Here is a 21,779-nt window from a genome sequence, read left to right as displayed (position 1 = left end):
AGCTCTGCTCCTCCCGCACAGGCTGCGCCGCGCATTTGCACCCTTCCAGCTCCTCGCCCCATGCAGATCGCTGCAGCTTTCGCCACCGCTCCACAAAAGGAGCTGAGCAAAAAAAAAAAAAAACAAAATGTGCCACGACGGGGGGAGTGACATCCTAAATGAGGTGTCATTGGAGGGGGGGGGGGGGGGGGAAAAAAGGAATAAAAATGGCTTCACCTGAGCGCTGCTGCGAAATATAAATATATGCAGGGTTACTGCGTGCGCATCTGGCGCTTGCCACGCAAAGGCGCAGGCAGGCAGGCACGCTCGGCCTTTAAAAAATAAAGGGAAAAAGAACAACAAAAAAAAAAGGGAAAGTGGAGAAAATGAAGCTTATGAAGCTGCCCCCCCCCCCGGGGGCAGGGGCGGAAGGCGTGCAGGGGAAGCAACCCCCGGGAACATGGGCGCCGCCTGACAGCACAGCCCCGGCCAGTCCCCCAGCCCACACCCCGACCCCATACCCCCCCCGCCCCCCCCGGCCCTATAAGCGCCCTCCCGACCCTCCTCACCTGCGCGGGCAGCAGGAGCTCGCCCTCCTCGGCCTGCCACAGCTCCACCACGCCGGGGATGGGCTCGATGGCTGCGGGCAGAGAGAGAAACCGCACATGTACCCACCGCCGGGGGGCACGGGGCCAGCCGCCGCCGCCCGCCTTTGTGTCCCCGGGCTGCCACCGCGGCAGCGCCCCGGGGACGGGGGCGGCGGCCCCGCTCTCCCCCCTGCAGCAGCAGCAGCAGCAATAACACCAGCAGCAGCTGCAGCAGCAGCAGCGGGGGCGCCCCCCCGGCGCTCACCTTGCCCCTGCGCCTCGCCGGGTCGGAAGCAGGGCAGCAGGACGTGGAAGACGCCCAGCAGGAGGTTCATGGCCGCGGCCGCGCGGCAGTGCCCGCCGTGCTGCGGGTAGCGCAGCCCCGCCATGCCGAGCCGCGCCGAGCCGCGCCGCGCCGTGCTGCGGCTGGGCGGGGGCGGGGGCGGGGGCGGGGGGCGGGGGGCGGTGCCGCGCCGGGCAGGGCTCGCCCAGCGCCGCAGAGGCCGCGCCCCCTCCCCAGCATGGCGGGAGGCGCCGCCGCCATCTTGGCCCCCCGCCGTTTGGGGCAGCCAGCAGGCTCCATCACGGCCCCAAGGGCACCAGCAGGCTCTGTCCCAGTCCCAGCCTCACAGACAATGACCCGCAGCCACTGCTGGGGCTTGTTGGCCAGGCGCCGCGCACGCCCCTGGGTGCTGGCTGGGCTGGCAGCACGGCCATCATCAGCTTGCGGCTCCTGGCAGCCCACTTCGTGCCACAGTTGACCAACATCGCGCTCCTGTTTCTGAACAGAGTCACCACCGGCTCCCCCTGCCTCCCCAGCCTCATTAAATACAGCTAGGGGACCTACATACTCACCTGCCCTACTTTGCCATTTCCCCCCCCTTGTGCATTTTTCATGGGAGGCTGCCCAGCAAAACACACCTGTACAATCGCACAAAGGACTCGATCAGTACAGGACAACACTGAGTTATTCCCATAGTAGAGCCCATCAGTGATTGAGAAAAAAACAAACAAACAAAAACCTTTAATTTTTATGGCTAGGCAAACCATTCAAAAAGAGGCACTTCCTCCAACATCTCAAGTAAGCAACTCCCAAACTTCCCTGAGTACCCAAAAAAAAAAAAAAAGGCAGCAAGGACAGCTAACTTTCTATTTATTTATTTTAAAAGGCAATGTTACTGTTGCAGTATCCACCACATGCTAGGTAATTCAAAAAATATGCTGACACACTCTGTCCTCTCCTTGCCCTGCTCTGCCTACATTTTTTAGCACATACACTGCATCCACTTGAAAGCGTGGTGGATCCTTGCACACAGCAGGATTTGCAGCCTCCTGCGGGACCCGCCGCGTTACAATAGCGTTCAAAGCTTTATAAGCTTCATTTAGTTTCAGAAAGCCTGTCAGAGCATTGTCTGTGCTTAAAGAGGCATTTAAAACTAAAGCGAAGCTTTGAAAGCTTCAGAGACAATGACGCTGGGCTGCCGAAGCCCACGAGCTCGGGACACGTTTTGAAGAGATGGCATCATGTAGCAAGCATTGCACGCGGGGCTCGGAGCCCTGCGGTACCGAGGAAGGAGAGAGCAGCGAACAGAAAATGTGGACTGCACGCTGCGTTTATGCAGCTACGGGTCTGTGCAAAGTGTCTTTAATCCTGAACTGTTCCTGCCCTCAAGATCAGCAGACATACATATTTATTCTCTGGGTCTGTAACAATTTCCAAGCCATTGCTATGTACATTTCTATGCTGTAAAGGATAACAGACGACAACCCCTGGAGCGTGCATGATAGAAACTGCCCGAGATGCAGCAGCCGTGCCCGGGAGCTGCTGAAACCTGAGGATTTGTCCGACTTTGAATCCTCCTCAGCCCTGTGACACTGGGTTTGTGTGGGTGCCATGCACACCCCTCGCGAAGAGGGCTTGCCCTCGGTCTAACCATGCTGACCATAGCTTGAGCCGAGAGGAAAACATTCCTCCAAAAACAAACAGTAGCCAGTCCTCAACCTGCGGTGGCACCAAGTCCATGCACGTGGGTTTGGAAATAAGTAAGTGCCTCTCTGCTACACACCGAGTCCTGCCACTGAAAGCAGCGTGCCCTCACAAGGAGGACCATCGCCGCCAACAGGCTGCCTTTGCTTCCCCAGGATCACCGTCCTTCCTCGGGGCTCAGCTGCAGGCGAAACGCTCGATGGAGCAGAAAAGGAGCCAGTGCGAACCACAGCGGAGTTGCCATGTGGTTTAATTTTCAGCTTCAGATGGTTTTAATATGGGCGAAATGCATTTCTACTTAATGTCAGCCCAGCTGGACTATTTTTCACTGCAACCAAAAATTAATAAAACAAACCAGCTGGGGAAAAACAAGGGGCATGGGAAGCGTTAGCTCAAAGTGTTATACCCTGATAGAGGCATAAAGCAACTGGAAGCAGTCAATGCTGCAGGATGTCAGGGAAAAGCTTGGCTGTCCAGGGTGCCAGCAGTGCCATGTAGGTGCATTTGAGGGAGGAAGATACGCTGGTCACATGGAAATACACAGCACAAAACTAAGAATAATTTCAAAATGCATTCAAATTGGAAAGACTACTGTTAAAAAGACTACTTTGATATAGAAAAACTATTCTGAAGCACTTGTTTGAAATCCTGAGGTGCTGCTGCTATCCCAGACATGACACTGCAGAACAGCACTGCCAGGCTTCCATGTAAGTGTGCGAAGGATTTGCCCAAGCTGGCCCCGCAAGCCAGGATGGGTCCCAGACGTGCTTCTGTTAAGGAGCCAAACGTGTTCATTTCTTCATGGGGTAACAGAGGAGAAACTGCAAAGCTGCAACCTGCAGTTACGTGACTGAGCAACTGCTGCGATGAAAAGGTGCCGCTGTGCAAAGCTGCAACCCCCCAGCTTAGGCAGCAGGCTGGGTTTCACTTCCACTTGAAACTGAGGGGGGAATTTAGGAATCTTCGAAAAACACCGTAAGGAGCCAGGTTTGTGAAGTACCAGGGGTTTTTCATGCCACAGGCTCGAGACCGGCTCTATTTGCACGCACCAGGCAGAGCCCCTGCAGCCAGCCCCGCTGGTTTGATGTCATTTTCTTTCCTCAGGAGTCTTCGCCAGAACTCTTGCAGCATGGTGGGGCTGCAGGGAGGTCCGAGCCACCCAAAGGAACACCAAAAGAGCAGCTTTTTTGTCTTATTCCTACAGCAGCCTAGGTAATTAAGACATCTTAATCACCTTTCAGATGTTACACAGAGAAGCGCTCTAGAAAAATCAGACAACTTGGACACGTTGAAGATCTTACTTCCCAGAGAGCAATTTTAGACTTGGTGGTGGTTTCTCAAAGAACATCTGCACTTCCCTGCAGCCTTAAGTGCTGTCATTTTCTTCTGAAAATGCCACTGTCACTTAGACAGCATCCTTCCAAATGATTGTGTGTACTTGCAGTTCCCTACATGAATTGTCCAGCGGCAGCAGCTGGGCAGGAGGTGCTGCAGGCCAGCGCACAGCCCAGCTCCTATCGGCTGCAGCAGCCTCCTGCCTCCTTCTCCACACACTGTACTGGAAATGTGCTCTGCAGCATGCCCGATGGCCGTGCGGGGCTGCTTTTCCAAACAAGAAAACCTCTGAAAACAATGCATCCAGCCTAGGAAATACGTGGTGGTTGCTCTAATACATTATGTGTTTATACCCAAAATCTGTTTAGGTTCCAACAAGAAATTAGAAGGTCTCTAACGTATAAAATTTCCTTTAGAACCTGCCAAAACGGCCATCTGTCAATTGTGCAAATGCAGAAGGACTGGGGCTTTCTTTAGGATACTGAAGCCCATCATACAAATAATAATAGGTCGAATTTCAGTGCAAAACTGTTCGCTTTTTAACATTCAGCTTTGCATGTGGCTTTCAGAAGCATTATTCCGTATGCACACTTGCACTTACATGTTTTCTTATTTTTTGGCTCACTGGAGCAAGCAGTCAGCTTTTCCCTCATTCCTGAGGGATATCAGGTTACAGCGAATGTTGTTCTGCTCTTATACACTTACCCAGTGGCATATTAAAAATGCATATTTTTCCATTCGATTTTCTCCTTACCAGAGCTGGGTTTAATGCCACTTTTCTTCTCCCACTTGCTAGGTACTGTTTACAAGCCACGAGCTTACTCCCAGCTATAAAAGCGCAGGCAACAACGCAAACCCTGTTTCACCCCAGCTAGGGATACAGTCCCTGCAAGTCACCGAAGCGCCAGCTCATTTTTAACGAAGGAAATTTACAGCATATCCCTGAGGCTAAAGCATTTTTTCAGCAAGTTTGTTTTGCAGGAGGTCAGCCGAAGACCAGCTCTGGGGGGCATCGGGGACCCCCTCACTTGGGTTTGTTCCAGCTCTGAGATGCGTTGTTACAGTCAGGCAGCAAGCTTGAGGGAAAAAGAAAAACCCACCAGAAATATGGTGCAGGCTCGCTTAAAGCTGCCGAGTTCTGCAGGGTGGTGAGCTTCCATCTGCCTGTTCCTTGGCTGCCACTGCAGTGGCTCAGTTCAGCAGTTTCATCTATATCCTGGAAGAAATAAAAATCAGCATGACATCCAGCGGGGTAAGCTTGGCTCCCCTCGAGCATCCTCCTGTGCTACTCCCTGAATGCCTCAAGGCTCTTCATTTCACCAGAGGAGAAGGCCAAGCCAGCATCTCCCCTTCCTGCCCCCATGGAGCAGGGGGCTGGTTGCCCCAGCCCCTGCCCTCAGGCCAACACACCTCACGCCCGCCTTGATTTCCCAATCTGAACTGCCCCCGCAAGCTCCTCTCACAGAAGCTGCCTGCTGATTTTGAACAAATTCTGCCCAGGAGAAAGAGTGCACATGTGGGAGCCACTGATCGTCCTGTTCTCAGTCTCCAAACGCTCCAGGAGCAGGTTAGCAGGTTTGCTTGGCTTACTGTCCTGCACAAGTGTGCACTCATCATTATTAACAAGAAAAATATTATTGACCTTTTCTTTTTTTCATTTGTCTTCAATCAGGTTAAATACATTGAATCATTAAGTGGAGTTGATGCTAATAACATTCTCTTACAGATGTGCTAGACACTGCTAGTACAGAACACTTGAGCAGCGATTTATCACTATTGTAATTCCCTGAAATACAAAGAGGGGGGCTGCTCTTTTTCCGGGAGAAAATGATGAAAGTCTCAGCTGGAAAATATATTTGTGACTTGGTAATTGCTGTGCATGAAGAGCATGAACTAGAGGACTAGACAGAAAAGGCCAGTAAATCATATGGATGTAAAAGCACGTTACCACTCAAGCTAGAAGCACTCTTTAAAGGAATTATATTTTCTGATGGCACAATATTTTATTTTCTCTTAACTGAGCATATAAAGAAGTAGATCACTGCTCAGTGCGATTGTGAATCGGCACCTCACTATGTGGATTTATCTATGGCCATGTAATTGTGCACGATCAAAAACAATTACATGCCTTTAAGTAATGATCTCACCAACACAAAATATATGATGCTAAAAAGTTAAAAGAGTCAGAGGAGAACATGTTCTAAAATTATTTATACATTTATATTCTAATACGATGTATAATAGAAAGGGGAGAACATGATATTTCTTACGTCTTTTTTGTGTGTGTGTGTGTGTAAAAGTAACCAGCAGTGGAAATAAGGGAACCACGTATTCCACGATCCATAGTCCCAGAAGCCAGAGGTAGAAAGTTGGCATGCACATACCCTAACTTTTAATCTGAGGTTACATCTAGGTTTTATGCTGTCTTGTGCATCCTCAGCAGAAGAGCTAGGTTATCTTGCTTCATACAGATATAAACACATAAGGGATATCTGTTTGGAAAAAAAAAAAAAATCAGAAGAGACTTTATTTAGCATGACCAACACATGCAAAGAAAACAGAGGTTGCTTGATGTGACTTGCTCAGGGAAAAGGAGAACATCTAAACCTAATGGTAAATGTTACCATCCCAAAGCAAACAAACAAAGAAAAATGAACTAAACTTGAAACTTGGTTTGTTTCAGTATCTATTTTAAGTAGTCTAAGGTAATACATCTGTCCTTAAAAAGCACTGAGAGCTGAAGATGATTCTCAAACTGTAGAGGGATAAGATTTCTGTCAATTCCAAGAATACTTATTCAGAAATCTACTTTCCTGCCCATCTTTGTTAAGATTCTTCATCCTATCAAAGGTATTTGGGCTCTGCAAGCAAGTAGTAGGCAAAATGGCTTTCTTCTAGACTGCGTAATCCTCCTGTACCCATAACTGGGCTCAGTTGCTCCTGCAGTAAAAGGGTGATTCACTCTCCTGCAGCCATTGACAACGGGAAGCTGAGGTGAATGAAAAATTCACAAAATCGCTCTCATTGATTTAAATTCATCTAGCAGTCTGGGGTAGTGGCCCAAGACTAATTCAGAAAGGTTTCTATGCTGCCAGAGATCTCAGCCGACCTGAAGACAGGCAGGTCCACCAGCAAGGTGCACAGCCCGAGCATGACCCCAGTGCGAATGCTGAGCACACCCAGCAGCCTTCCGAGGGGCCAGGAGGGAATGTGTTGGAACATCCCAGACCTTCTGCAAAATTGTGTTTTTGAGGTCAAAATGAGACTCAAGCATAGCAGCGTTAGCCAAGAGGTCAGATGGAGGAGAGTGGAGACACGTCAAGGAGTCATTCAGTACCTGCGTGGGAATGGAGTGGAAGAGGGACATCACGGGAATGGTGGTGAACCCCAGGACACAGACGGTAAAAGGGAGTGGAGGGAAAAGTCCGGGTCCTCCAGACATAGATAAGTTTCAAATGAAAAGGGAGTTTTACTTGGCTAAGCATAGGATTGCTAAAGGAAATTATTTTCATCCTTTTCATCGACAAAAAAGATTTTTCCAGTAACAGCATTACCATGGAAACTGATTTTAAGAATAACAAGAAGGCATTTATCATAGAAACCTTATTGTAAAGAAGAGCAAACCCGTAGCATCTCATTCCCTAACCAGACTGATGACTTGGTCAGAGGGCCCACAGAACTACAATAATCCATTTCAAAGTGCTGTGGAGCAGCAACGCTGTATAGACCCGCAGCAGAACCCTGTCACTGCCTGCATGCCCTCTGAAACTACAGGTGGACAACTCGAAAGGAGGTTTCTCCCAGGCCACAGCAGCTGCCTGGCAGCCTGGCTGCACACCACGCCTGTGAGCAAGTTGAGCAATGCTCTGCCCCAGCTCGATTAGCCTGCCAATTTCTCTCATTTCATTCACTTTTACTGACTGAAAATTCAGTATGGCTGAACAAAAGGGCACGCTTGGCAGGCTGAAGCTAGCTAAGAATATACTGTTATGGTCATATTTTCCTGTTTCACTTCCTCTCTCTGCCACAGGGACGAGGGAGGCTGAGAGGTGCTGGCCGCCCCAAGGATGACCGTGAGGCCCGCTGCATGCAGGCCCACAGCCATGGTCATCGCAAGCGTGAAGCCACCAGCACCTAAAGTTTACACTCCTGTTACACGGAAATGTGAGCAAATAAAAGTAACTTATATACATCGTCCCCAGGTTTCCTGTCCTGGGAGTAGCCATGTGAGGCTGCAAGTGATAACACTCATATCCTCTGAGAGTAGAAAGCCTGCTTTACACTGATCTGGGATTCGAGCACCAGTTCGAGATAAGAAAAGGCATTTCTAGGGTCTCTCTCCTACACACAACATTAAAATGCTGACTTTGGGTAGATGTCAGCAGGGCTTTTTTCGCCCCCTCATTTTAGTCTTCAGCTCTGTTTTGTATTTGCTTTCTATTTTTATTGCTTCTCCTAGAGCTTTGGAAGCTGTGGGATGAGAGGGTGGTCCATATTTTAGACCTGTATGTGAATCTGTATTTCAGACTCAATTTTATATCATGTTTTCTCAGAATGAGGACGTATGGCCTATGCATGTTTTGTCCTAAGTTTAGACAATCTTCTTATCATTTAGGGATTCAATAATAAGGAAAGGGCTCTTTTCTCTTAAAAATAAATAAAAATAGACAGCCACAAAGCTGTAATAACCAAATTTTAATAGAACATTTTGATTTGAAACTTTGATTTTGAATTGCTTAACTCTTTTCATTTTTACCTCTTCCAACCCAAGGACAGAACAGTAAACCAGTATTGCTATAACACCTTTAATTGTAGGGACTTGCCTTTCACCAGATTAAATCTTTGATTTGTAGTTCTTGGTAACACTTTTTTCTGTATTGTTTCTTATATATCCATCTCACACAGATACAATATTAATGGCCATGGAATAACAAACAGGTCTGCTACAGAGCCTTGACTTTTGTTGTTTTATTTACTGATCTCAGGAACTGACTGGCTTTTTAAAAATATTGAAAAGTATATTCCCTAGAACATATTTTAGGAGGAAAAAAAGCCTACAGAGGAATACAGTTTATTATGATGATTAATTGATGTCCATGCAAAAAAAAAAATAATCAAAAGCATTTTTGCCACTGGGATTATGTTTTTATCGAGTACAGCAGGCAAAAAAAAAAAAATCTGACTCAATAGCCAATTAAATTTTCTATGAAATGGAGAACAAGATATGGAAATCTGACTTTTAGCTTCCTTCAAAAATCCTCCAGATTGCTAGAATCAGGCAGAGGCATTATTTTGCATGGCTAGTAGTGGTAATTTGAGAAAACGATGCAATTGCCTTCTTTCCTGCCTCCCCCCCCCATTTTTCTTCTTAAATGGACAGAAGAAGAAAAAAACATTTTTTCTCCACTGTAGGCTTTAGAAAAGAAATAAGACTTTCTACACCTCAGCATAAAAATCTTGTCTTCAGAGCCCCACAGACATTCGGCCTGAAGACAGTTGTGAGGGCCAAGGCAGCCCAGTTGCAGGTGAATCCCTGCAGAACCCTGACTCGACGTGCAGGTGGTAGCTCAGCCCATTCTCACTTCTAACACACCTCCTTCCTCTGCTGGCTTTCTGTAGGGGCCTCCGTTTTTAACAGCATCCCTTTTGCACTTCCTCACCAGCACAGTCCACTTTCACCGCCTGACCTGACAAAGGTGCCCCTCAGACTGGAGGACTTGCTTTAGAGCTGGTTGCTAATATACCAGTAAGATTTTTAGAAACTGAAGGCTGGATTTTTCTTTAAATGAAGTCTCTCATGTGGAAAGGTTCTTCTTTTCTCAGAATTACTTCGGTTTTCAGAAGAAAAAAAAATGAGACAGGAAATTGCCCAGCAGGTTTTGGTTGAAAGCTGTTGGTTGTAAACATTTGACTGGGAATGATTTTTTTTTTTTCCAAAAGGAAAATGTTATTGACTAGGTAGGGTGAAGAAGTAACAACTGATAGCTGAACTATCCACAGGGTGAAGACTGTTTTGGTATTTCTGAGGCACTGTAATGCTTCTGAAGTGACCCTGAAAGGTTCAGAAGTTCTTGTGGTGGTGTTCACAGATGTTTCTGCCCTCTACTCTTCTTGAGACACAGCTTTCTGCAAATACAGCTTGAAGAGGCAAGTCTAACTTGCAGGTGCCTGCTTTCCTGTGTGGCTGTGTAGGGGAAGGTGTGTGTGCTGACGTGCATGTTAGCGAGAGGAGTAAGAGAGCCATCTGTATGTGCAGACTGCAGCACCTTGCTCGTCCAGCCTACGTCGTTTCTGTGAGCACATTTGAAAGGGAAATGACAGTGGAGGAATGGAAGAGTAAAAGCAAAAGGAACATGGAAAAAGGACACTGAAGAGTAAGGCTGCTGCTGCTGCAAAGGTACATCCCTGGAGCAGATGAGTGCTTACACAAATGTTGTATCTTATTAGCACCTGCATGACACTGAGCGCTAGCCTAGGACCTGGCTCTTCAGGCCACCAGACATGCACACTTCTGGGGCACACCAATTTTCTAGAGCAGGCAAGACATCCCATCACTATCTCAGTAAAACCTCCTGCAAACTTACAGTGCCACAGAAGCCCAGCCCGGTAACCACAGCTCCATGAGCAGCAGAAGTAACAAAGTCTGTCTGCCAAGAGACCGGTTTCCTAGATCCCCGTTCCTTCCCCCAAAATGATGCACGTACCATGTCCAACCTCATCCCTGGCAGCACTGCCAGACCCTCACCATGAACTCAGTCACCACCTGGCACCAAAAGCTTCTAGGTCTTACACAGCTATCACCAACATTTTCCCTTCTTCCTCCCACCTCTGGCATGCTCTGTCCCTTCACAAGTCCCTGAACTAGCGGGTGGGAAAAGGAAAGCCTCTATTTATCAGGCGGCCGGCCAAGCAGAACAGATAAACTGCGAGCTCGCACTGCAGCCCCTCCAGCTGTATTTGGCTGAAATCCAGTGCAAAGTTTAAGAACGCTGTAGGGAAAAGAAAGAGAAATGACAGATGTAATCATACAGACCTCAGCTCTGCAAGAAACAAGGTAAAGACAAGTACCAGCCAGATCATCCAGCTGCTGGGAACATTTTGGGTGACAGAAGGGCTCTGCTTGAAGGAGCTCTTGCATCCAGCACCTCAGCCACCATGACAGGTCGGGTTTCTTTTCCCATTGCTCTTTGGGAAAGTTTCACTTCCAGCTTTGCTGCTTAGTCACAGCATCACCATGCCATTTGCCTCACAGCCTGGATTTTCCCATCTAAAACACATAGGTTACTGCACTCCAAGCTTAAGAAAGCGAAAGTAATGACATTTCAGAGGGCGCATTAATGAAAGATTTAGCAGCTGAATTACGTCAGAGGACAGACCCTTTTGACTGCTGACATTTTCACGCTGTAGAAGCGAGCACCACAAGAGAAGCTCTAGGGTTCATGCGTGGTGGTGTACAGAGCATGCACGTGGCTAGGTGAAAGAAAGCTGAAGAAGAACAGGTTTTTATCAGGGCAGGTATAAATCAGCAAGCTTTCTTTATACAGATGAGATTTGCAGGTAGAGTGGATGCAAACAAATATTTTATCCCGGGTCTAGGTTTGCCTCACTGTGACTAATCAACACCAGTCCCAAACAGTAGGTTTACCCATCACTTCAGCCTATTACTGTATCAATAAACTTATCATGATAATACTTTGAAAAAGCTGAACCTGATAGTCCTCCTGTAAGAGCTGGGGACTGATAGAAACAGCTGCCTTTGATCTGCACACTTTGCATTAGTAGCTGTTTCAGTTATAAGCCTGAATTTTAGTAAGGGCCTGACCTCCTGACTTAGCTGTAACAGTTGAAAATATCTACCTTACATGGGCAAAAAACCTACAAGGCAGGAAAAAAAAAAAAGAGGAAGACATATACATAATATAGCAGTGACATAACCACAAGAGTGACAGCAGAATTGAGCATTTTAAAACCACCACTTTCATGTTAGACTCTTTAGAAATATCCCAGATTCTATGCAAGGAAAACTCCGAAGAAACAAACCAGGGCACAAGATTAGATTGATTGTTTACATTTTTTATAACAGGCTAATAGCAAAAAACATCTCAGAAGGATTATCATTTTAACTGTTGGTAACTTTTAACTCATCAGAAAACAATTCTCTGCTTCTCTAAAAACTCCAAGTGAACAAACATATCTCCACATAATGTAATCACACATGGTTCCATACTATGGGGTTTAGAAGCCTTATCATTTGACGAAGAAAAGCTTCTAAACGTGATGCAGCAATGTGTCTTGGAATATTCAAATCATAAAAATTATCAATTTGTCTCAGAAGGGAACTTCATTTGCTTTTCCCACTGAAAGTCACCTGCATGAAAAACGTAGAATCATGAGAAAGGTAACATAAAGTAAGTCATTTCCACTACAGGAATAAGCATCAGTTTCTGATAACGTAACTCTTCTTCACTGCCTCTTTTTAGCTGAGAAATTTCTGTCTTGGTTGTTCCAAAATGGTATTCTTACAGGACGAGATACATTCTCACCTACATGCTTACTAACCAGCATCAGAAGTAGAAGACAGGAGAATGACTGCACTTCTGTGTTCTGTTCCGTACCTGCAAAACGAAACAAAAACTCTACAAAAATATATTTCTAAAAATTCTTTGTGCTTCTACTAAAGTTTTGCATCCAAAGCATTAGAGCTGCATTTGATGTTTTAGAAGTATTGTTCATGCTGGCTGAGGTAGACTTGCTTAGAGATGCTGCAGCCAATCACATTTATTTATCCATTATATTTGTTATTATATTCTTTATTGCAGTTCACAGCGCTTTCACCCTACAGACAGGAAGCCACAATATTGCAGCTAAACTTACATAGCTGGTCATCTTCATTTCCTTCTTGAATTTGGAAAGCAGCCAAAACAGTAGAACTCCTTAAGAAACCCTTTTTCCTGCAATGTAAGCCAGCTGTTCCAGGTACCATAGGAAGTCTTCGTGCACCAACAGCTCCAGACCATAAGTTACTTGAGACTCCTTGGTGAACAGAAGCTCATCCATGTCAGAGCGATTCTATAAGGTAAGCACCATCAAAGAGTTCATGTGCTCTGCATTCCTTAACACAAGTAAGCTTTTTGGGTCATCACCACCTTGTGTGTGGCAGATCCATGCTCTCAAAGGCAGGTGTGCACACACTGATATATTAGTAATAAAATCCTTCCACATGCAGAGACCGAAATGTCTCCATTGCAACAGTGTTGTAAGCACAGTGACATTTTACTACGTGCCAGGCATCACACACATTTTCCTTAGGCAACAGATACCTTACCATGCTACCTCTATATGAGAAAAATTTTCCACTTGGTATCTTCCCAATAACTTCATAGAAGTAAGATGACAATAGCCAGGGGCACACCTGAAATCCTTGGATCTAAACATACACTGAAACGGAAGCTCTTTAACTGGAAAAATCACAAGAGACAAGCTTCTGAGCATCTCTCTCGCTACATGTCACCTTTCCAGCAATGCTCTCATCAGTGGTTACAAAAAAGGCAGACCCTTTCTAGTGATACATGCATCTCCCTTGCAGCAGGCATACCTGCCTTCTGACAGGTGTAGCTTATATCCTCCGGAGTTGCACAGCAGAAATGTGGTCTCACAATCCATAGCTTCGGGAGGTACAAGCCCAGTCTGTACTCTCAAACCTTCTTTTTGTAGCCATGCACTGATGAGAGCTAGAAACCAGAAGCAGATTATGAACTTGTGAAAGTTCACCAAACAAAAATGAGACAACCTGAAACTTGATATTATTTTGGTGGGCTGCTTTTTTAGTTTAAAATTGAAAAAAGCCTGTAAACCCAAATAGCCCTACCATGCTCAGTTTTGAACAGCAAATTGAATTTGTCTCTCACATCCCAGTTTAACATCCAAAATCTCATTGCAATGTGGTGTGAATGGACGCACAGATTCTCTCACCTTCTTCTTCTACTCAGTAAAGGCCTTGACCAGAGAAGTTTTCTCAGCATGACTGTTGTCTAATCCAGTACATTTACTGGAGACGACTTAATTCCAATGAGCTAGTCTTTTCCAACAACAAACAAAAGTTTGTTGTTAAACTCCCAAGCAGCTCTAGCAATGCAATAAAGAACAACTTGAAATTAAACATCTTTTCAATTCACACTGCTACTGTCTCAGTGCTTGCCATTAATGGGTTTTGCCTCTTTTGTATTTCAGTTTCTAGATGAGGAAATATTCACTCTATTCCACATTTCCCAGTGTTTTCCATTCCATTTCATCCTGTTTAAACATAAATCTCTCAGTCTTCTAGCTCTTAGTACTTAGAGCTCTCAGTTAAGCAAAAAAAAATAGTCTCAGGACTTTGTGATAATTATCCTCAATAACCTCTCTCCATTCTTAGTCTGTCTCACATGAGTAACCAAGTGATTTATTGTCCAGAGAACAGGAGCAAAAAAATGAAATGCAACAAATATTTTTAGTATTTTATTAACTTTAACAAAAAACTACAAATTAAAGGGTGATCAGTCATTTTGGTGAGGATTCAAGCACACATTTAAATGCCAGCTGAGAGATATTTAACAAACTATGTACAATTATGTCAGCAATCAACTGCCGAGCAACTAGTCAATGTAATCAAAATCTTCTGGAATTCCAAAACTTTTATCAATTCTGCTCTCTTCAAATCCGAATTTACGCTTGGCCCAGGACTTTATTGCAAAGATGTTATCTGTAAACAGGATGGAAAACATACAGTTTTGAATGTTTAAGGAAGTGTGACTTGTGGTCTTGCATACACCAAATCCATTTGCACCAGCTCTAGAGAAAGGTACATGGTCAAGAACATCACTATTAAGTAGATTTGGAACAGAAAACAGGAGCCTCACTTCTCTAAACATCTTGATAACAGCCTGTCATCAACAATACAAAGCCGTGACAACTGCACCCCCAAAGTTATTTTCAAAATACATAACTTTGTCTCTTCACAAACAGTAAAAAAAACAATGAAAATGAAGACAGAGAATAGTAATAGCCAGAAGCCTATGACTACTATAGTCAGCTGCACTTGGCATAACAGATAATAGCGAGCAGTCCAGCAGTAGTAGATGAATTCTAAACAAAAAATTACAAACCATATTCCAAATAATTAAAGAAAAAAGAATGGATGTACATATTGCTTGCTCTGCAAAATGGAAATATGAAGCAACATAGCTAAGCTAAGCAACAGCAGAAAATTGAGTTAAACTTCCATACAAATGTTACCACAGTAAATTTCTATAAAACTATGCAGCATTTCTCCTGCACGTCAAAGCTGATGAATTAGGTTAAAAAATCCCTGCTTTATATTAGCATCCATCATATGGTAGCAGCAATAACGTTCCACAAAGCATTCTACTCTTCAGAAACAGATGAAAATTCAGAGAAGAAGAATTAAACTTTTTGGATACCTGGAATTATGACAGTGCCAAACTAAACACTGCCATTTCTGGTCTCTTTCTATTAAAGTTTTCTCATCTTAAGAGATTTTAACTCAACCAAAAAAATGAGCTGTAGGCTTTAACATAGCATGGAAGACAGCACCAGAAGAAAAGATTTATTAAAGTGACATTAAATACATCTAGTAATTAAACTGATAAAATTTATTCTTTTTTGAACCATGATTTATACCCAAATATATTTCTGTATGCTTTTTAGAAGTGAGCACTATCCTGCATCAAGCCTAATAAAATGTAAAATTCTTAACATCAAGTAGGTCTTTTACTCAAATTGCTCTAGTGTGAAGCTAGGCAAGATAAATGCATACACACCAGTCCATCTGTTGGCTGCCTCCTTGGCTATTTTGTTTGTTTGGCCTGGAATAAAAGAAAAAAAAAAAAAAAAGAAAAAAAAAACATAAATCAGAGTGAAATCATACAATAGTTTCAAGATAAGGAGATTATTACATTTTTATTGATGCCATTTTTAGGGAACCACAAAATATAAGGAAGTTACTCTATTGCTTCCAAAGCCTTCTCCTGTTTTACAGTTTTAAGGTTCCATCAAGCATGAAGCTAAATTAAAGAAAATCAGGAGCAAGGGAGCATAAAAGACACTATATGAACAATTATGAGTTTTAAAAGTGTATTTTAAAATAAAATCCTAGTTTGGTTTGCCTGGGGACTTAATTGTCTGTATCCAGATTGGAACTAGATACATGGCCTAAAGGTACTAGAGGCAAATGAGACTGAAAATATTTTATAATCCTCTCAGCATGTAAACTATCTGTCACATAGGTATGTACGACTCTATACAGATAAGGAAAATGACAAGAGTAACGGTCTATCACAGGAATTTGCAAACATATCACATAGCTCTGGAAAGTCCCCTGAGCTTTGAGAACCCCCTCTATGAAATGAAGGCAAAATAATGCTCCTGGTTATTAGCCTTGACTTCCCTCGCTTAGCACAACTGCAGATTCAAAGACCTAATAGTAAATTGCCATTACTACAAATGGCTTTTATATAGCTTCCATGAGGCAAAACTGTATTAAGAAAAAAAATCCTCTTAGATCACCTTGCTCCCATTAAAAGTAAGTACTGAATCAGATCAAACAGGTTGGTTTGTAACGTGGGAATTTATCAGAATCATCATGGTTCTCACGCCTACACAGAACTCAGTTAGTCCCAGTCAGTCTTGTTAGTACTTGCATGATAATATTCATTTGAATGGTCAGCATGAAATTTGTCTCCAGGGGTACTGAGAAGTGAATATATGATCAGGTATCCATTGTTATAAAGATTATACTTCAGGCAAAGTTAAATTATCTTGAAAAATCATCTGTTAGCACGCAAGAAAGTAAGCACTCATTATTCTACCCTTCGGTGTACCTCAGTAAGCGATGTGGAAAATGTTTAAATGACAGTAAAATACAGTTTTAATAACTGCAGCTTCTGAGGATGGTATACAATTAGAAAGCTTGGACATACCATAAAGAAAAAGTAAGAAAGACGGGCAGAAAAGGGAGTGGGTGGGAAGATGGCATTTTGGATCATTTGCATACATCAGAAGTTCAAGTTATTCCTTGCTGAGCAGATATACTCCTTATTTTCTTTGCTGACTTCTTGTTGCCACCTCCGCTTTTTCAGTTCCATGAATGGCAGCACTGCCATCACACTGGCAGCCAAGGACGTTTTGAACTGTGCTTTACCTGATGCTACACAGAGCAAGTTTGCGGGATAAGGGCTTTTACTGGTCAAGACTTTAAATGCATTAGCAATGATACTTAACTCATTTTTATTTTTATTTTTTTTAATGCTTGAGTACAACCTAAGGTTGTATTTGACTCCAAGTCAAAGTTTGAGTGGCAAAAGCTAGGATGGCATCAAACTTGCTGGATCCAGAGCTGCAAGGTAACAATACCCAAGGCTGGGATGTGGCGACCACCTTCACGGTGCCTACTAGGGCTCTGCAGAAAGCTCTGCTTTGCTGGAAGCAGCTAAGCAGCCAGTTCCTGCGCTTCTGCATCGCACAGCAGCTCTACGCTCCTGCAGCTTTCAGCACACGGCCCTGCGCATAAAGCACAGTGGCTGTACTGGTACAGCGGATTTGAAGAACAGCAGCAGCATGGTGCTCCATCACCCTTCAAGCACTGCTTATGCGTGTTAAAATACACAGGTGCAATCGTGTTTCAAATGTGACTTTTACCTCTGACTAAAAAGGCCGAGGTGACCAACAGATGCAGGTTGGGCAACAGTGTGGCTAGGATGGTGGTGGCTGCCTGTAACAGAGCTGTGGCTAGAAATAACATCATGGTAGCATGGGCAGGAAGCTATGCGGGGAAGCCCACAGTGGGCAGCACCTTCAATGACTCAAAGAACAGGAAATAACAAAAACAACAAAAGAAAGTGGAGATTGAAAGTATACAAACAAAATGGTGAAAGATTTTAACCACATCATTCTTGCCATGCACCACCTGGGACTGATCACAGACTGACAGCAAAGCGTCATGCTGTGAGAGTGGAAAGATGACAAGTGGAGGCAGAACTTCAGGACGAGGAAGGTGACATTCAAACAATCTGGCTGAATACCAAAGAAAAGGCTGCCCCAGTCCTCTGGAAGCTGCCAACACGCATCCCCCACATTACTGACAGTGAGCTTAGGGCTGGGGAAACCAGAGCCACTTACTTCCTCAGGCACAGGACATCTCCAGAAAACGCATCCACTAGAGGCTGGGGCAATTCTCGTTGCATTTACACTGGCTGGCATGCAAGAGCATCACACGGAGGCAGATGCGGGTTTATTCTGCCACGCCTGAAGTTGCTTAAGCCAACAGCCATATTGTATCAGCAGCAACGTCAGCTACTTTGACAACCTGCAAGGCAGCCACGTGCTCCTCACGTCCAGCCTGACCAAGCTGATGCAAATAAGACAGCTTGCACCGCCTCGTGTCCTCAAGTGAGACGAGCGCTGCCACTGCTGCAGGATGGCGCTGCAGTCTGCTCAACCACTAATTCCTTCACTTTCCCTTTACATTTCTATTTTTCATTTGGGGTGGGGGAAAACACACCTCATCCATCTCCAGAAACCACTGCATTATTCACCATAGCTATGGGCTGGGTGAGCATTTAGCTATTTGAAGTCAAGACTAAAATGCCTTGGGACATGGTGCAATTCCTGCCTATGATTCCTCTGCAGAACCTCGTCTGCCTGAAAGAGGAACAAGATATTGGGAGTCACGGACCTGCATCACCCGAAGACACCAGCTGCATCTGCATTACCACCAGCATCTTCCAGAGGCCCCGACGCCATCACAAGAACTGAGAGGCACGAAGGAATCTGCACCTGGACTGCTTTATGGAAACCTCTTGTAGTTGCTTGGTGGGACCTTCAGTGGTTGCATTATCTGCACACGTGTGTGTACAAAGGGTGAGGGATTGGAGGAGGAGCAGAACAGCCATCCCTGCCACCTACCTCATGTGCTGCTGCAATTCAAAGCCATGCTGCTTCGGACTGCCTGTTCTCCAGCTCCACGGGATCGTACAGCCATCGGCCTCCCACACAGTGGGGTGAAGTACGTATTTACTTCAGTTCCTGTGACAACTCATCGATCGACTTGCCTGCTCCCTGCCTGCAGGACACAAGGCGTTTGCTTGGCTGAGGCACACACCTGTGTCCTGGGCTGACCAGTTTCGGGCACTCTCAGCATTTTCTAAGCAGGTAAATAGATTCTCTCTCCTGAACCAAACGAAAGCCATCAGTGCAGGACCAAGGGGCAGCACAGCTTGCATGGCTTTTTAGCCTAAATGATTCGATGACTCTATGATTCTTGCAACACTAGGCTGTTACATTAGCAAGACGCACCTGGAAATATGCCTTAAATAGTGAAAGGCTATGGGTCAAAGAGTTAGTACTAAGCAGTCCTTCTGGAAGTCTCTTCTTCCCTCAACCCTACGTGTCCCTGCAAACCTGCAGGGAACTCAGGAGGCCCACATTCTGGGAAATGAACTATTTTCCAAGCAGTTTCCTTACCACAGGGACAAGCCTCTGAATCCCCTTAACAGAAAGAAAAGACAGGGAAAGGAAGGCCTGAATGTTTAAAGAGAAAGTGGAGGAGGGCTGGAAACACGCTCTTTAATGCAGGCAAGTGACAGCCAGATGGTGACCACAGGGATAAAGGAGCAGAGCAGGAGACTGCCCTGAAGAAAGGACACGTGGAACAGCGGCAGGAGGTGCAGCAAAAAGCCTCCTGAGGCAAAAGGACAGCACCCGACCAGGAGTGACGTCCAGTGGCACAAAACGTTAGTGCAGCAGTGTTTCTAAACAAATCTGCACTGGCAGCATGTACTGGCTCAGCAGCAGCGTGGTCAGGCCATGCTGGTTTTGATTCAGCTCTGGAAGCCCCAAAGCCGCTCTCTACATACTGCAGAACCACAGCCTCCTCTTCCCTCTCAGCCCTGCTCCTGCCCCCACATTCACCCACTTTTTCCCTGGAGGGGATGGTGGTGGGAACTGAAGGTCCTACTTGTGTTCCAAAGTGAAAGAGCCACTTGAGGTTTTCTAAAACCCCCAAATATTTCCACAGGAGGGGAAATCCACTAAATGCCTCGTCTACACAATATGCTCCAGGAGACTTGGTTACTCCTTCTGTCAGACTTGTGATACTTCCATGGCTGAAACACAGTTACAATAACAACCACATCATAAATATTTCCAAACCTACTCTCAGGTTCTTCCCAAAAGCTTTTTTTAAGTCCTGCATCTATCACTAAAGTAACACCATTGAAGCAGTCACTGAAGAGTGTTCAGAAATAAGACTGTAAAGGTAACATATTCTAGCTCCAACAGCTATAGTGAAAAAGCTCTCAACAGCCTCAGCCAGCTCACAGCCAGCTATAGACCTGGAAAAGAAGAAAGCTGTAGCCTTCTTTTCCTCTTCTCTTCTTCCTCACTTCTACTCTGACATTTTTAAGATAACTTTAAAGGTTATTGAAAGCAATGCTTTTATGCGTAAACAAAATTTCCAGGACCAGCCAGGAACCTCGATGTCTACAGAATAACAAAAGCTATCTATATTTATAAAACTAGCACAAGTCGGTGGTGGTTTCACCTACCAGAACTAACACCACAAGAGGATTGAGTGGATTTCCCACCTGGAAGATGCCTGGAAGAGAGCTAGCAAGGCTAGCTCTCTCCCTTTCAAGGAGACAGCCACCCATCAAGCTGTGGGACTGTTACGCAGATACTTGCTGAAGTCTGAGGTTGTATTTTGCACGTGGCTGAGGGAGCAATTTCACAGCGTGAATTGCAATTCTTGTGTATGAAATGCAGAGAACAGCTGCAACTGTTCACACAGGCCAGTGAGGATTATTAGCCCAAAGATTGCCAGCCTCTTTCATGAAACTGGTCAGGGTAAATAAGTTGCATTATGGGGATTTGAATTCCAGTAATAACTCTGCATCCACTCACACCAAATTTAAATATGAAAAACTGCAACAAATGGAAGAAAAGTCTATGAATGTGACTCTCCAATGACTGATTATTTATCGCATTCTGCAGTTATTCATTCTCATGCTCTCGGGCCACCCTTACTTTCCAGAAATGTTGTTTACTTTGCTATCACACTGGAACAGATTTATGTTTCTCTGCCCCTTGGAGAAGCATCTTTTTAACACCTCGTGATGCACAATTGCAAAAACCTTTCCCATAAAAGAAAATGTCTCATGCAAATAAAGATCCCATCTCTAAAGCCCAGGGTAGAATATGAACATAGAAATTCACAGAAACATCGAATTGCTTGGGTTGGAAGTGACCTTAAAGATGATGGAGTGCCAACCCCCTGCCATGGGCAGGGACACCTCCCACCAGACCAGGCTGCCCAAAGCCCCATCCAGCCTGGCCTCGAACACCCCCCCGTACTATAGGCGACCTGTTCCAGTGCCTTGCCACCCCTGAGTGAAGAATTACACACCAGTCACCCACCGAGTACAAAAGCTAACTACCTAGCAGCTCGTACCCACACATCCATCCACAAACCAACACCAGAGCCCCTGATCACACGATGATGTGATCAAGTGGCTTCTTCAAACACCTGAAACTAAGCATCCTTGAGAGGAAGTAGCTTGCAACGCTGTCAATAGGGTAACTCAAAACATAGCAAGAATGGTTTTAGAAGGATGTTTTGTAACGAAGTGTTAGGCAGAGATCCTTGTTTAATGCTATGTGCAATTTTCACCTTCCCCCATGCTTCCCAAAGAGGAGTTTCCACCTATAAGGAGAATAAAGCGCTGTTCTTTAGAAGAATGAGAGCACATCAGAATTTTGTCAGCTTCTTTGAATCCAAAATAACACATCATTCTTCCCCCATACTTCAGCATGCCACATAACACTTATCCCCAGGATAT

At 45.0% G+C, this 21,779-nt stretch overlaps 2 protein-coding genes across 8 annotated transcripts in view; both read right to left on the bottom strand.

Moving 5' to 3' along the window:
* Window positions 1-989, bottom strand: part of TMEM131L (transmembrane 131 like) — a 77,652-nt gene extending 76,663 nt beyond the window's left edge. For all 4 annotated transcript variants that reach the window (XM_084518480.1, XM_084518482.1, XM_084518481.1 and 1 more), the window contains exons 1-2: window positions 832-989; window positions 549-619 (exon numbers count right to left, since the gene is read on the bottom strand). In XM_084518480.1, the coding sequence (XP_084374606.1) occupies window positions 549-619; window positions 832-955 (195 nt within the window). In that variant the 5' untranslated portion in view covers window positions 956-989. The remainder of the gene's footprint in view (window positions 1-548; window positions 620-831) is intronic.
* A 10,954-nt stretch (window positions 990-11,943) lies between these two features.
* The window catches only part of MND1 (meiotic nuclear divisions 1), a 41,809-nt gene continuing 31,973 nt past the window's right edge, over window positions 11,944-21,779 (bottom strand). For 3 of the 4 annotated variants that reach the window (XM_084518479.1, XM_084518477.1, XM_084518478.1), the window contains exons 7-8: window positions 15,708-15,752; window positions 14,373-14,629 (exon numbers count right to left, since the gene is read on the bottom strand). In XM_084518479.1, the coding sequence (XP_084374605.1) occupies window positions 14,523-14,629; window positions 15,708-15,752 (152 nt within the window). In that variant the 3' untranslated portion in view covers window positions 14,373-14,522. Of the gene's footprint in view, window positions 12,958-13,483; window positions 13,620-14,372; window positions 14,630-15,707; window positions 15,753-21,779 lie in introns of those variants that run through there. The other variant, XM_084518476.1, reaches the window with a different exon arrangement.

The sequence above is a fragment of the Aythya ferina genome (genome assembly GCF_964211825.1).
Source record: "Aythya ferina genome assembly, chromosome: 4".
Lineage (NCBI taxonomy): Eukaryota > Metazoa > Chordata > Aves > Anseriformes > Anatidae > Aythya > Aythya ferina.
Note: the sequence above shows the minus strand (reverse complement) of the source record. Positions and strands in the feature narration are given on the sequence as shown.